General features: G+C 39.2%; 1 protein-coding gene across 1 annotated transcript; it reads left to right on the top strand.

The window, feature by feature from the left end:
* The first annotated feature begins 1684 nt into the window (after window positions 1–1684).
* Window positions 1685–14762, top strand: LOC147235244 (coatomer subunit delta). The gene is made up of 10 exons (XM_086141754.1): window positions 1685–1859; window positions 4301–4564; window positions 5902–6081; window positions 7401–7606; window positions 8175–8336; window positions 8809–8974; window positions 9636–9783; window positions 10501–10609; window positions 12243–12447; window positions 13219–14762. The coding sequence occupies exons 1-10, from the start codon at window positions 1857–1859 to the stop codon at window positions 13306–13308; spliced, it is 1533 nt and encodes a 510-aa protein (XP_085997880.1). The 5' UTR covers window positions 1685–1856; the 3' UTR covers window positions 13309–14762.
* Window positions 14763–16885: the final 2123 nt, after the last annotated feature.

A 16885-nucleotide genomic window follows, 5' to 3' on the forward strand; every position in this document is an offset into this window, starting at 1 on the left:
ACTTGATGTTATAGTTGATTCCTCTGACATGTTTCTTTAAGTGAAAAAAAAGGATATTTTATTTTATGATTTCAATCCTTTTATTATAATTAATTATTATAATCCTTTTATTTATTATTTTATTATTTCAATCCTCTGTATGTTTAAAACGTATGGCAGAATTGACAATAAATATTACTTTGACTAAGATAACATAATGCCCCGCATAATGATGGCCTTTGCTCTTGAGTCACATGTAGTGTGCTGATAAAACCCATTGTTGTTGTAACAATTAGGATCATTTAAAACAAACCATTCTCCGGTGCAGCAATAGCTAGGGAGAAATTTGAGAATTATTCAAAGCATAGAGGGGGATGATCAAGAAAATATTTTTTTTTATTTATAATAACTGTTTTGTTTAAACCAAGTTCATTTGAATGAATTGAACAACGGTCCTTCTTGCTGCGCCTGATTTACCATGATTGACCAATATGTGAAATGCAAAATGTTGACAAAACTATAATGGTATCTTCAGCCACATGTAGGATACAGAAAGAGTATCTTAACCAACAGATTATAAAAAAAAACATTATTTAATAGAGGAAAAGAATTACTTCTGAAAAGACTTCTAAAAAGAATTACTTCTAAAAAGAAAAACAAACCCTTCCTTTAAAAGTGTTTGGGATAGAAAGTACTACACAAACGCGAAGATGTAGTATAGAAGTGCAACATGAAAATATAAGCTACTGTATGATTTCCTGCTGGAGGACAAAATGTGTTCTCTATTTTATTTTCTATGCATTTGCTACAGTTTGTTTTTTTTCTATTTACTCTTATATGTCATGTGGGGATGATTCAGGCATGTCTGTGTACACTGCACTTTTTATGCAGATGTATGTTTTCTTCACCCATTGAGTGTCCCCTAGTGGGCTATCCTCTTGTACTTTCTTTGTCTTATGTTGTCAAACCAAATCGCTCTTTAGGGACAACAAAAGCTTTATTGAAGTACTTGTGGATAGATGTGTGTATAGATGTTGTACAGGACTGTCTTAGAAAATTGGAATATTGTGATAAAGTTCTTCATCTTCTGTAATGCAATTACAAAAAAAATGTCATCCTTCTGGATTCATTACAAATCTACTGAAATATTGCAAGCCTTTTATTATTTCAATATTGCTGATTATGGCTTACATCTTAAGAAAACTCAAAAATCCTATCTCAAACTATTAGACTATCATGAAAAAGTATTTTTTGTTATTTTTATTGCATTACAGAAGATTAAGAACTTTATCACAATATTCTAATTTTCTGAGACACTCCTGTATATGCTTTGGGTGGATAGATAGATAGATAGATAGATAGATAGATAGATAGATAGATAGATAGATAGATAGATAGATAGATAGATAGATAGATAGATAGATAATTGACACGTTGACAGGCGATTCTTCATAGCTTTGGCTGATGTCCCAAATCTCCCCCCTGCTCCTCCTCCCCCCACACCCACAGAAATTTGCAGTTCAATTACAATCTTGTCGATTGAACAGCAAAACAAGGGACGAGGGAGCTAGAGAGAGGAAGAGAAACGCAGAAGGGGTTTTGTTTACTCCACGAAGTCCCAATGGGACAAGAAGGGATTTGCGAGGAACTTTCATTATGCAACACGTCACAGGTTTCCAGGCTGGCCACATCTCGCTGTTCTTCCGGTGGAGACGTGGCTCTGTACCGCTGCCATATTGACGCTACCCGAGCTAACAATCACACATCTCGGAGTCAGCTGGAACGTCGGAGCCCGCTGTTCTCGGAGTGACTAGAAATCCCCACCGCAAGAAACCCTAGGGACTGAACACCGTCGTGCTACAGAGGAAAGACTGAAAATGGTGAGCGACAATCGCTAAAAGACGGGACGTCGCTGCCTTTTCACGGGGGCCTAGCGTTCAAAACATTGGCTAACTGTAAGCTAAGCTAATGCTAGGTAGCCACCAGCACGGGTCCTCCGGGAAACAAATACGCGGAATAGGACCTTTCTGTCCGGTTGACAGCGAGGGCAGTTTATTCGGTAGCCGGAAGCGATGAAATAAGTGAATGTTTTAAGACGGGAGGTGAAATTTCATGTGACTGGGCAGCGTTTCGATGGCAGACGGTACTGGCGTTCAAACGCTAGCTAGCCCCTGTCAGTAGCCGGATCCTTTGCTAACGTTACCTGCTGTCAGGTTTGTCCTCGGCAAGATAAAAAAAAAAACAACGCGACACTGATCACAAACACAACTGTATATGACTTTACAGCATCCACCGACCGCTCCTCTTGTCTGTCAACGTCTATTTATTAATATCAATATCAGATATGTAGAAAAGTCACATTCAGTTCATTCAATGTTTTCCAAGTGTTACCCAGAAGGCCAATAGCGTTGTATTCATTGTCAACGTGGAATTAATGCTGTCTATATGAGTTACCTCATCAGGTTAAAGACTGTTTGCCTAAAACCTTCTGTGACTTAACTACCACATGATCATGGTGGATCATTTTGTCCTGTGTTGGTTTTGACAATTTCATCAGTTTATCATATTTTTTTGATTCCCTATGTATCCATATTGTTGTAATTGGGGATTGTAACAGTTTGCAGCAAGTGTAATGTGACTCTGTCATTGCATTGTTTGCATGGACTGAGGATATTGCCTTGTTACCTGCAGAACCTTACATGCACAAATCCAAACAGTTTCAGTCCCATTCAGCACTTGGTAAGCACACTTAATGGAATGATTGGATGTATATTTTATAAACAGAAATCATATTAGGTGGAGTGGCATGTGCGCTAGCACTTTCCAAAAAGTTGCACAATTGGTTCCAGACATAGAAGGGTATATTTCGTCCAGGAAGTTTGTCAGATAATACATTGCAATGGCATGGCTTTCATTTGAGTATCTTAACTGTCATCAGCAGTTATGACATCCTGTCAAGAAAGCGCTGCGGTACTAGAACAATTTTAAACATGAGAAATGTTTTAGGATCTAAAAATAAAATTAATTCCTTAGGTCTGTTTCAGTTTGAACTTGATTGCCATCTAAACGGTGAACATTTTAGTAAACAAATATAAAATTATGGTATGAACATCTTATACCTGTACGAGATGTGCAAAGGTGAAGTAGGGTATCTTCTTGTGGAGAAGAAAAGCCTGTCAAGGTAAAGACAGCTCAATGTGGGATCGGTGACTGACAGAGGTTTGCCGAGACTTGGTTCCTCAAATTTGCTTCCTCGTGCTCAAGTCTGTAACTCATGCTGAGCTTTTTATGTCACCGCTTTATTTGCAAATGGGATTCTTAATTGTTTTTTAGGGGGGTGACTTCAGAAGACAACGCTCGCATTTCTTGCAAAGTCATGCAATATCCGAAACGCCAATAAAAATAGAATTTGAGGCAATATATTTTTATGAAAGTCTAAAACAAGAGCGATTAGCACTCGTACGTGTCATTCAATAACATACGATTGCTAAATCGTGCAGAGGTCTGGAATACCAGTTTTCATAAGCAACATCACGGATGGTTTTGATAGGTCACTTGTGTACATCTACAGTGTGTGAATGTTTATACATTGCAGCGTCCAAACAGTGTTTGCTATGTTTACCAGCCACTGGAGAAGCTCTACATGATCCTTTTGCATTCATATCACCAGGCATTGAATTACATTGAATTACATTGCAATACTGAACTGTGTCAATCAGCATGATCACATTTGTTGGGCCTCTAGTTTTAGCCGTTCTGCTAACGTCAGCCTGAGCACTTGAAGCTCATTCAGTAAGATTGTGAGTCACCAAGTCAAACATGCTGCTACTGCCCTTTTTAAAAATCGAACAGAAACCTCTCAAGCTGCTATAATGAATGGGATTTGTATTCCATTGTGTCTCGAACTTTCAATGTGATTCTCAGAAAATTCACAAATGTAAACATGCTTTTTCTGTGTTCCCATCAGCTATAGTTTTGTGGAACTAGGCTAAGAACGAGTTTGTGTAAACGCAGAAGTCTGTTGTCATTATTGATGAACAGAATGCAGATATTTGTTTTCGGATTTGGTTGTTGTTTTCTTTTTTTCAGTTGGTTTACGAATATCTGATTTCATATCTCCAGTTAGGGCCGGAAGGGAGACCACCTTTTATTTGCTGAAATTTCCCCCATTTCACAAAAAACATATTTCCCTTTCATCGATTGTCTACTTTTGATATATTTCAAATTTTTCAAATTCCATTTTTTTTATGACTTGGATCTTTTGAAGTAAGTTAGCTCACAGCCTTAAAGTAATGTTCCTATTTCCCCTCCACTCCTGCAGGTGCTGTTGGCAGCGGCGGTGTGCACCAAGGCCGGCAAGGCCATAGTTTCGCGGCAGTTTGTGGAAATGACCCGGACACGAATTGAGGGTCTCCTTGCCGCCTTCCCCAAATTGATGAACACAGGTAAGCAGCACACCTTCGTGGAAACAGACAGCGTTCGCTATGTTTACCAGCCATTGGAGAAGCTCTACATGGTCCTCATCACCACCAAGAACAGCAACATCCTAGAGGACCTCGAGACGCTCAGACTTTTCTCTCGTGTGGTGAGTGCCTCGTGCCACTTGACAGTTTGCCTGCTTCCCTCTGCACGTACGTTTCAGCCGTCTTAGATCAGTGTCTCTCTCAGACATTACTGTATCCTGCCACTAACCTTTACAATTAGCTGTATGGTATTCACACATTCTCGTAAAGTTGGGCTTTGTTTCCTCCCTGTGACGATCACGCTGAACAAATTCTTCAATTCTCATAGAGAAATCCAGGCTTGAAATTTCACACTTAAACACTCATACTTATCAGAAACAATCTTTTATTTCACACAGAGCCTGAATTGTATTGGAATTTTGGAGGAAGTACCAACAATTGACAGTAAAAACTTTGACAATGACAAATGGGAGAGGCTCTGAATGTTATACTGTAGCTGACTTCAAATAGTAATGACCTGCAGTAGTATTATTGCTATACTATGCTATGGTATGGTGTTACATTTTACATGAAAATGCAGGCAAGTCAAAGTCAAACATTACAACTGAATCCTGCAGGATATCAACAATGTAAGGTGAAGCCAAATGCAGTAAATGTTTGATTTTTTTGAGGTAATACAAGCTAAAGACACACTAACAGCAGCTGTTGTCAGTTGCTCATTCAAATGGTCTCACATCTCACAGACATCATGATATTGATCATGCAACCCATATTAAACCAAGTGTCATGTAAACAATGGTGGTGTCAAGATACACATAAAATGTAGATTCAGCAAACTGATCAGATCTCTTACACAGATGATATTGCTCCAGAAAATTAACATTATGTCCCAGAAGCACAGATAACAGCTAACAAATTGGTTGTCAGGTATTTAACGTTAGGCCCTAATATTTTATCACTGTTATGTTTTTGTTAATACTTTTAGTTGTATTTGTTAGATATTTAGAAAATCAATTTGAAAACAACACTTTGATCAAAAAATTGGCTTCTTTTTGGTATTATGTTGCCTGTTTTGGTTGTTAATCCCTTCCCTGTGGAAAAATCTTCAAAGACATAACCCATTTTTAAACTGACCCGCAGTTCGCCATTCTTTTGATGAGCAATGAGCATGAATGAATTGGCACAAAAAAAAGAAGCATTAATTTAATGTTCTTTCATATCAGCAGATGAACATCAGTCCTTGTTATTCCCTATGCAGATACTGATGCCATAGATAGATGATAGCGCTCAATTCTGACAAATTGGTGCACGTTAAACCATCAATCTCTCGGAGGTCAAATGCGATATGATCTGACTGTCAAAAAGAAGTTTTGTTTGTTTGTCTTTAACTTCAAGCTGAGCTTCATGTTAAAAGGTTTCCTCTGCCTCGCTGATCAGATAATGCCTCCTACTCGCCTAGATCCCGGAATACTGTCGCGTGCTGGAGGAGAGTGAAATATCAGAGCACTGTTTCGACCTCATCTTCGCCTTCGACGAGATTGTGGCCCTGGGCTACAGAGAGAATGTTAACCTGGCTCAGATCCGCACTTTCACAGAGATGGACTCCCACGAGGAGAAGGTTTTCCGTGCTGTCAGAGAGGTAAGGCACTACTTCCTTTTGTACCAAGGGGAATATGGTAACTGATCAATTTAAAAGATTTACTGCAGAATATTATAAATAACATAGTGGGAATTAATGTAAGCATTACATTTAAGCATGAAGTGGTGCTGTTCTTTGGCTGCTAGCTTCTCATGGTACATCCATGATGGGTCAAATGTTGTGGTCAAATATAGCTGATGTTGTGCTCTATGTATAACTGAACGTGACAATAAAGGTATTTCCTCTAATAATAGCTGGATGAAATCACAACACGCTACACAACTTTGATTGACAGAAATGAATCGCTTGAAATTCCAGATCAGACTTAATATCCCTGAGTGGTGGAATATCGTATTTATATTCTGCACTCTGGTGAAAGCCCCAAAGTTGCAATGTTGAAAATATTATCAGGTAAAAGCAGCGCGCTTTCAGATTAGGGCAGGGATATTTGTTTGTGTTGTGTTCCCCTTCCCCCCGTGCTTTTCCCTATTATTGAAATATCCTTTACTACATATTTTTCATTTTACAATATGGAATATTGGTATGGGCAGTTGCAATGACAGCCACCAGGTATGACTTCTTGTCTGGTTTATAATTCACAAATGATAAAAAAAGCCACAGAAATATGGGAGTTATCTTTTAGGCTCCTCAACTTCAACAATAAAAAAAAAAATCTTATCTGAAAAAATGGTGAGAAACTATAATACATGTGTATGCACTGTCAGCCAGGAAGTACAGAAAGGCTTTCAGAGGTATTTATATAAAAGTCAGATTGAACTGCTACCCATTTCTGTAGGGAAGTAATGTGGCCTTGCACACTGAGGCAGTGTGATACTTATTGGTATTAACTAAAGGGTTTTAGAGTATTGATATATATATATATATTTTTTTTTATTCGCCTCAGCCCGCTATCCTTAAGAATCCTGCTCAGTTGCAGTGTTGCTAGGTAATTCCATTATAATAGCAGCAAAGTTCCACTCGCATCTTTGTTGATACAGTTTATCAATCCCTCAAACTGCGTTATTGTGGGAGCGGCATTTATCGTTGTTGTGTGCGCTTGAGCAAGTAAAACATCTGGTGGTTTAATTCAACGAAAGCTCCAATGCTTTGCATAGTCAGGTCAAGGGCAACTTTGTTTGTCAGCATTAATGTCCAATCTACCTTTTTTATTTTGAATTATTAAAAGTTTAATGGAAAGTTTGATGGAACAAAGAAGATCAAGATCTGGCACATAAAAGTTTTAACTGTGAAAATGACATTGGAGACCATTTGTGTCACCATTTTTAACTACCTGTAATATCGGTTTATGATCTGTACAGACCCAGGAGAGGGAGGCCAAGGCGGAGATGAGGAGGAAGGCCAAGGAGCTGCAGCAGGCCAGACGGGACGCAGAGCGATCTGGGAAAAAGGTGCCGGCGTTCGGAGGCTTCGGCAGCAGCGGCATGACCAGCAGTTCCTCAGGGCCCAACATCACAGAAACCATTGTAGAACCGGAGAAGCCCAAGATCACATCTGCTCCAGTCAGGTACGGTAACCACCAGTTTTAACAAATCTAGTGGAGAGTATAGAATGTAATATATCACCTTGACTGCATTTCAATTTTCAGACATGGATCGTTAACGGAGAAAAATAACTTTTGTTACTGATAGTTCTCTAAGATGTATTGTTGGCTTTATTTATTTGTTTACAAAATCTGTTATGCCCATTCTCCTTCAACAAAGTACATAATTGTTTTTTTAAAATCGTTGGAGACTTCCATGAAGAAAGTGATCAAAGTTGCCAAGAAATAGCAAGAAGATGCAGAAAAACATCTAAAATTTTGAATATGAAATTAACTAGAGATTATCTTAGAATCATCTAAACAGTGTCTACAAAAAGAACAGTTTTGCATAAAATGATGACGAACCTGAAAGGTTGGAATAATACACTATAAATGAATGAGATGATTGATATCCCGGATAGCTCAACACAATATTTAAAGAAAAAGTTGAAACTATTATTACTATTAATGAATGTATTATTAAAATAAAATTGAATTTGGATGATTTCCACTGATGAGTTGTTTGAAAATTGCCTATGTCTTTTTTCCCCAGACCAAGTGGGCCCAGCAAGGCGCTTAAACTGGGAGCCAAAGGGAAGGAGGTGGACAACTTTGTGGACAAACTGAAGTCAGAGGGTGAAACAATCATGCCGACCACAGGGAAGAGAGGATCTGATGTCTCTAAGGCCCTGCCCCCGCCCGTGAACGTGGAAAGGTACAGATACACATCATGCCATAGCTTTAAAATCCAGGCCAAACAAAGTTCATCATAAAAATCAAGAAAAGCCAGCTTAACAGCTTAAATAACTAAAAAAGCAGAGCATTTGGATTCAGACACAAGACGAGTTTTTGTTCCTTGATCGAACCCCGTCTGTATACACAGCTAAATACTGGCCGTTCTCAGTTATACTTTGTGAGCACAATATATCCACTTCACACTTTCATTCTTTCACAAATCTCGACCTCAAGGGAAATTCCAGAAAGAAAAAATAACTTTTAAACTGAAGTGGCCCTTTATTGGACTTTATAGAATGAAACCAGATTAACGCGAAGAAAGAGCATGAATTATGTAAGCTCGTCCACCGGCAGCGCTTTTGTTTTTGTTTGAGAAATGTAAATAGACCCATTTTAATATGGGCAGGAAGAAACCTTTCATTGTCACTGTTGAATTTACGTTTCCCGCACAGCGTACACCTGCGAGTGGAGGAGAAGATCCTGCTGACCTGCGGTCGCGACGGCGGCCTGCAGAACATGGAGGTGCTGGGCATGGTGACGCTCCGGGTCACGGACGACAAGAACGGGCGGATCCGAATGGTTATCATCAACAACGACAACAAAGGATTGCAGCTCCAGGTCGGTTTTGCTTTAACTGCCGGCCTTGTTTGTACGGCCAAGTGAGGTATTGCATGTCAGGATTTGCAAACTTTCCCAAAACACGCCTTGTTAACGGGCCGTATAAAGTGCATCTGTAATCTTTGAGATCAATTTGAGTTCATTGTAAACACGTGGAAATGACTTGGGGGCGGGAGGGGAGGGAGTACAAGTGCCCTAGTTAAGTGTATTCCTGTACTTTTTAGGTACAAATTAACACTTTTTACCCGACATATATACATAAAGTTTCTCAATGCATTGGCATAAATATGTCTACACAATTTTTTGATAACTTAATTCTAAAGACTGTAGCTTTGCCTAAAAGAGAATTAATATCAAACAGCACAGTATTAGAAAAATATAAAATGCTCTGAATGTTAATTTGAACTTTTATCAGTAAGAGACATTAATCAAAGTTCCAGGCATATTCAGGATTAAGGCTTTTTTTTTTGTTCTTTCTTCAAACGTGCTTGAATATTTACAGTTTGAGTGTGAAATTGGGATGTATTTTTTCACCCCAACTCTCTTGGACATCTTAAAAGACAGTTCTTGGGGAAATAAATCTGCATCCTAACTAGAAGCTGCAACTTCTAATGAGATTCACCAAGCAGTAACTTGGATCCCATCGACGTTCTGCTCCTAGACACATCCCAACGTGGACAAGAAGCTCTTCACAGCCGAGTCGGTGATCGGCCTGAAGAATCCAGAGAAATCCTTCCCTCTCAACAACGATGTCGGCGTATTGAAGTGGAGACTACAGACAACAGACGAGGCCCTCATACCATTAACCAGTAAGTCCAAGACAGGCTGTCGCCACCATCTGACATGTTTTCATACTGAGCAACATAGCATACATTTGTCCGCCGTCATAAAACTGTGATTATACGGAGTACATTTTTATTAGAAAGCATTTCCTTTATGAAAACAGAGCTTTCCTTTCTTCTTAGTTAAGCCATTATATTCATTTCAATATCAAGAAATGCCATGAATAAACAGTCACCATCTAAATTTTTATATTGAAACAACCAACAAACAATCTAAAATAGCCTTGTAATCTGCAAATTCCTTGCTATAAATCAGCAAAAAAAGCAAGAATTTTAAACATCATCCTTACAAAAATGAATATTTGTGAGAAAACATCTTAAAGCTTGCTTGATCATCACAGGTATGATCTTTAATCAATGCTAAATCACATTGTGCAAGAGACTTCCTTTAAATTATCGGGAACATTATCTGAGAAAATTAGGAATGCACCTTTTTTATTGTCGTGTCACATAATTATTTCCTTCTTTGTTTGATTAAAATTGTTCTGTTCGGGTGCCTAGAAATCAATGTGTTCATTTGAAATTTCCGTGACTAAAACAGCGGCTCCTATATTCCCTTTTCCCAGTCTTGTTTTCAGAGTTGGTAAGCACTGTGTCTTGGCCAATAAAAAAACCCTGATCTGTTTGGCCACTAGTGCAGACTCTTACCGTACGACATCTTTAAACCTGTCCTTTCTCCCGCAGTAAACTGCTGGCCCTCAGAGAGTGGGAACGGCTGCGATGTCAACATCGAGTATGAGCTGCAGGAAGAGAGCCTCGAGCTCAACGACGTGGTCATCAGCATCCCAGTACCGTGAGTACATTGCATCCTTCCTTTTGTTGTAAGATTCAAAGCGTTTATTGTCACGTGTACAGTGTAGCAACGTGTTTCCCTCTACAGTGAAATGCCTACTTTTCTGATAGGAAGAGTGTATACATTATTGTAAATATGACTATAGACATGAATATGAACAGTGCAATAGAACAGTGGCACTGCAATAAGACATTTGAGTGCAGCTTGGTTTGCAACTCACAAAGTGCAGGTGGAAGGATGAGTGCAATTTAAGTGGGCAGTAGACTTTCAGCGCTTGATTCCCATTTTGTCTCCAGGAAATAGGGCTGCATTGAGTCATTAGTGGCGTGATCGTGTGCATCCCACGGCGTGCAAAACCATACTGAACAGGGTTTCTCCGTAGCCAAGTGAATTATCTTAAAGCAAGATGTCTGACGTTTCCCCAAAATCTTCAATGCGCCGATAGTGAAAGGGGAACAACAACTGACAACTGTTGGGGAGGGTTTTGTAGGTGACATGAACAAGAAATGATTGCTATAATTTATGGACTGTTGAGCCGTACCTGCTAAATTTGCAAAGAAAAAGAATTGTTCTTATATCTGCTGTACTTGTCTATAAGCTGTGAGTATCCATCCGTAACATGAGATATTTACACACTTTTTAAAACTATTAATTAGATAGCTATTGTAAATGTTTTTTACGAACAGAGCCTGTAACACGTCTGGTCATAAAACATAAATAGTACAGTAGCTTACAAGGAAAAGTCTTTGATCACTAAAAACTACTAAAGTTGTCTTCTTCAGTGACAGAAATAAACAGCCACACACTTTCTTTCATTGTCACTCTCAATCACACTTGTGTAAACCACACGCCTGTTTTCTGTGGTTTTCTTTGTGAAATGGAAAGAAAGAAAGGAAAAAAGAAAACACAGAGCCCCCAAATCCTTATGACATCCAAAATGAAGATAACACTGAATCTATCTTTTCCCCCCTTTATCCTATGCATAAAAATTTGTGTTGCATTTATGAAATCAATGAACTGCTACAGAGAAAATGAAATTCTATTTCTTCATGCTACAAAAACATTTTGAATACTGAAAAAGAACAGACTCTGGGTTGAAGGTTACATTCAAATAAAATACTCAATGTCTACTTGAGTCCCGGTATTTATAAGATAAAGAAACCGATATTACCCCCGCAGCAACCCAAATAGGCCGCCTGCTTCCATGTGCCGTCATTGTTTTATCACGTGTACTGGGACATGACTAAAAATATTCACAGAACACTGCAAAATAAATATTAGCAGATTGAATCGCAAATTACAATATATATATCTTACCTGTTTAATTTAATGGAGTTGCTGACAAATGTGGCACATTGGCCGGTGTGAGCGACACATTTTATTTTAATGTTACAAGATTTCCATTTTCTTCAAATTAAAAGTTTTATTTAAAAAAAACACCAAACTGAAATAGAATTAATTGAAATTAAATAATAATTATTTTCCAAAAGAACAGAGAGCTATAGCAGACCGATGAAAGAGCCACGGGTAGCGCCTGAGTCGCGGGTTGCCGACATGTAGTTTCACCAACTGAGACAATCGTTGACGTCTGTATGTGTGTGTGTGTGTGTGTGTGTGTGTTTACGGTACTTAGATCCGGCGTCGGGGCTCCGGTGATCGGTGACCTGGACGGAGAGTACAAACACGATGGCAGGCGAAATATCCTGGAGTGGTGCCTACCCGTCATCGATGCCAACAACAAAACGGGCAGCCTGGAGTTCAGCATCAGCGGGCAGCCCAACGACTTCTTCCCCATCAGCGTGTCCTTTGTTTCCAAACGCAACTACTGCGACATTCAGGTACATATTACTGTATTACATACTCTTACACTCCTAATTTATTATTGTACACTCCCAATTTTTAATTCCTCTTCCCTCAGCCGCAGGGAATCTTCAATCTTTGTAGTTACAGTTAACAGTTAAGACAATTCATATTTCATTGTGTTTCTTACGCTTCCTCCTTTCTACTATTATCTATTACTGTTATGTTTTTTACTTGAAACTCTGGCACAACAGTTTCCTTCGGGATAAATAAAGTTGTTCTCATCTCATCTCATCTAATATGTCTATTAATCCAAAACTCGAGAAATATCAGACCAAGTGCCTGAATTTTAATTTTCGATATTTTTTTGAAACCGTCTGAGGGCAATGGTAGCTTCCAAAAAATAACATTTTAGGCATAAAAACTCCTAAATTGAAAGATTATCACGGTCGTGGGAAATACCTTCAGAATAAACATTCTCTCATATTGATCATCACTTTTAACCCTGTTTTTATGAGAATGAGAACAGCTTTATTTATCCCGAAGGAAATTGTTGAACTTCAAAAAAGTAAATTCAATTAACTAAATTGTTACTAAAGCAAGAAGAAGTAAATAGAAAAATAGAAGTAGAGAATTTAGGAAAAAGAGACACTAAGGTGAGGAGAAAATCTTGACTCTTGACTCTTCAAAAGTATCTTCTCAGCAACATTTAGACATGGGGACGTGCACGTTTTCGGGAGGTGCAGAGGGTGCTCATGTTCATTTGTAATTCAAAATGAATAATCCTCCTGCTCCCTCCTCTCCCTCAGGTTTCCAAAGTGACCCACGTGGACGGTGACAGCTCCGTCAGATTCTCCTCAGAAACCTCCTTCGTCGTTGACAAGTATGAGATCCTGTAAAAAAAAAAAAAAAAAAATGCACACACAAACAAAACAAACAAACAAAAAAAATAATCAAAAAGCTAACGTGAGAGTAAAATTTGAAAAAAAAAAAAAAAAAAAACATAAAAAATTTCACAGGGGGGAAAAAAGCGGGGTAGATAGTCCGAATCTACGTTTGAGAGAAAGCTATCTCGCCCGCCCGCCCGCCCTGTGTACGACATAAGACTGTGCATCGGCCGGAGTTGCGGCGTAGCGGAGCAGCGAAGGTGTATTTATATGTTTGTATGAGAAAGGATCATCTATATATAGAGTTAAGCAAAGTTTTCCGAGACTACACTGACGCTGTCGCCTTCGCCGAGGACCCCGGCTGAAGTAGAGGATGACTTTATTGAGGGGCTGCGTGAGGCACCCCGACCCACCCCATCCTAGGGCGCCGCTCGTCGGCCCGCCTCTGCGCCTCCTCCGGCCTGCCGCCTCCAACCTCAGCACCGCAGTGGTTTCCGTAAAAGACGAACGGGGTTCTTTGCTTTCATTTTTCGGATTTTTTTTTTTTTTTTCTTTTCTATTATTATGACAATATATCCATAATGAAATCATAGCTGTCATTCATTAACTGTCGTGATCTGCTCAATTGATATCTCACTTTGATTTTTTTTTTTTTTTTTTTTTTTTTTTTGCCACCCCCTCCCCGCTCCTCGAGGAGTTTCCTAAGTCCAGATGGTTCCTCTCACATGTTTTTTTTTTTCTTTTTTTTTTTAACTGATATTTTTGTACGGTTTTGCTGTCTAAGTTGTCATTGTTTACCACCGTTTGAGGGTTGGGGTGTCAGCAATTTGACGAGAGAGCAGCAAATATTGAGCAGGGCAAAAAAAAAAAAAAAAAAAGTTCCCCCGAAGTCTGACTGTTGCGTCTTCTGATGTTTGTCGCCGCCGCTCCTCGCTGTCGGTCAGGGAGAGCGAGACACCATGTTTAACTTTAAGTCCCATTTAAGCCCCGCGATCAGATATCAAGAGTGCAGTCTGCTTTGATCGCTGCCCAGAAACAACACGCAAGCCCATAATGTCGTATCCCAACGGGCCGTTCGGTTTTCAGACGGGAGCAGAACACACACAAACACACCCACACGGCAGATATGAAACCTGCTCGCCCTCCCGTCCCGAAAGCAGCTCGTCTCCAACAGCCGAGGCATCCTTTACTTCATTCCCATCCGCCACTATTAAAAAAAAAAAAACAAACATAAATAATTTCTTTTCTGTTTTTGTTGTTTTGCTTTTGTTTTTCCATTTTTGCTCCCACTCCCCACTCCAAAAAAAAAAAAAATCTCAATGCTAGCAAAGGTTGCGTGAACGCGGGGTTGAAAATGGCTAGATTCAGCATTTTTAACTAAATTTCTGAAGGGGAATCTTAACATTCCAGTGTACAATTAGGAAAAAAAAAAGAATCTTTAATGTAATAAAATGTATTCATGAAAAGGATGGTCGAGTTGTATCTTTCTGTTCGTGTTTATATTATTTTGTCTTCATCTGGGCAATGGATAATTAGTGTGTCGCAAGAATGCCGGTGTTTGTTCCTCATCGGATGTGCCTTCCTGCCTCGTCTCGGCACCAGATCGGGCTGATTAGTCGATCTCCAGAGCTCAGATAAATATTTGAATTAAATATCCCAGTTGAGTTCATCAACCGAATTCAAAACAGGATTCAAAAACAGAAAAATATATCAAAATGTATCAAAAGTGTGCGTGTGTACGTGTGTGTGTTTAACAGTAAAAGAAGAGAAGAGTTCAAAAGGTCAGAAACTCCCAATTCATTGCAAGTTGAAGACTAGTAATTGTGAAAATCAATCTCCTTCAATTATATGTTCCACTGTTTATAATTCTATTTATTTTTACTTGCTTTTTCAATCTTTTACAACAATTACAGTATCTTTGTTACTGTAATTGTTACGCTACTGTGACAATATAAGTCAACCAATGGGGAATCCCCATAGGGGAAATTCTTACATACTTTATTGATCCCCTATTGGGGATCAATAAAGCATACCTTATCCCACCCGGTCATCTTATTGGTCACCAGGCTAGTGCGTCCATCCGTTTGGATTTGCTTTTTTCAACACGCGCTGAGTTTATTTAAAATTGTATGAGGGCAAAGACGAGATGAGGTCACTTTTTAGTGTGTTTTGTAGGGCCCCGGAGCTTTAGAGGCCCCGCTGGGTAATCCGTACCGGGGTCAAGGGTCACAGGAGACAGACTAAACACTGAGCGGTGACATGTGACTCATCACCCTGTCATCCGCCGAGCTGCGTCGGATACCGTTGGTTCTCACCCGGCTCCGAGCGCAGAGGAAAGTTTTTGATTTTGCAGATTCTTAGGAAATACTCGCTACTCCTAGAGGTACGTCGCGGCACTGCACGCCAGGCCGGACGCTCCATGTAAGGCAGTGGAAAGCGAGGGGCCCCCAAGCTTTGACACGATGATTTGAATACGCATTTTCTACGGAGATTAACAAGATGAGCTACAAACAATCGAACCAGTCGGTCAAGGAGAGGAATGTGTAAAAAAAAAAAAAAAAAAGTTAAAAAAAAAATTGAAAATTTGAAATAGAACATTTAAAAAATCACAAGAGGGTTTTATATTGAGAAACACTTTTCACTGGTCTATGTTATTTCACCAGTCAACTTCAAAAAGTTGTTTGCTCGGTAATCACTACTCTATTTCTAATTATTTTAATTTGTGTGTAAACATCCATTCATGGCTTGCAGGCTCACACAAATCACTTAATTAAAAATGTGTTTTGCACAGAAGAAATGGTGGGGAAAAATAGAGTAAGAATGAGAATGCCGTGAATCAGAGTGGTAAGTGTAATTTTGACCATAAATTCATCTCTATTCAAAATGAAATACTGTTCTAGATGAGGATTAGCTCAGCATCGGATCAGAATCACAACTGAACACAACAAAACAGCTAAAAACCAATGATGGAACAAAACAAGAAAGAAAAATTTAAATGAATAAGAAATCAAAAAAAAAAGAAAATCATACCTTTTTTGAAAAGCATGCTCAGAAATGAGTTAGTGTAATTTCATGATAATTAACAGGCTGGGGGGAATCAATGTCACGCAGAAAGGGAGATGATAAAAAAAACACAAAAGCTAACTAACTTGAATAAGAAAAACCTGACCTTTTTAAAAACATGATTAGATGTAAATTAACACGCGATTACATAGCAATAAACAGACCGGGGGCCTTCAGATCACAGTTTAATGCAATGTTTATTTGAGATGTCTCTTTGCCAAGTAGATTAAACTGTGTGTGTGTGTGTATATGTGTGTGTGTGTGTGTGAAACACAAATTTTGTGTTTCAGAGGGCAGATGGTCAGAAGACACTCTGGAGACAAGTGGAAGACGCAGCCAACAGATGGGTAAAGGCTTGCATTCATGTGTGTGTGTGTGTGTGTGTGTTGGGGAGGGGTTCACCAGAGTTTACCAGCACCCATATTTGGACTGTGTGCCGTTGGAGGAGGGGGTGTTAATAGCATCCCTCCACTCATAAAAAGAGGGTGTGTCTTTTTCCGAATGAATGAGCAGCTTTTTGAAAGGG

The sequence above is a fragment of the Fistularia commersonii genome, chromosome 3 (assembly GCF_037954325.1).
Source record: "Fistularia commersonii isolate RoL2024-O1a breed Wild chromosome 3, RoL_Fcom_v1.0, whole genome shotgun sequence".
Classification (NCBI taxonomy): Eukaryota; Metazoa; Chordata; class Actinopteri; order Syngnathiformes; family Fistulariidae; genus Fistularia; species Fistularia commersonii.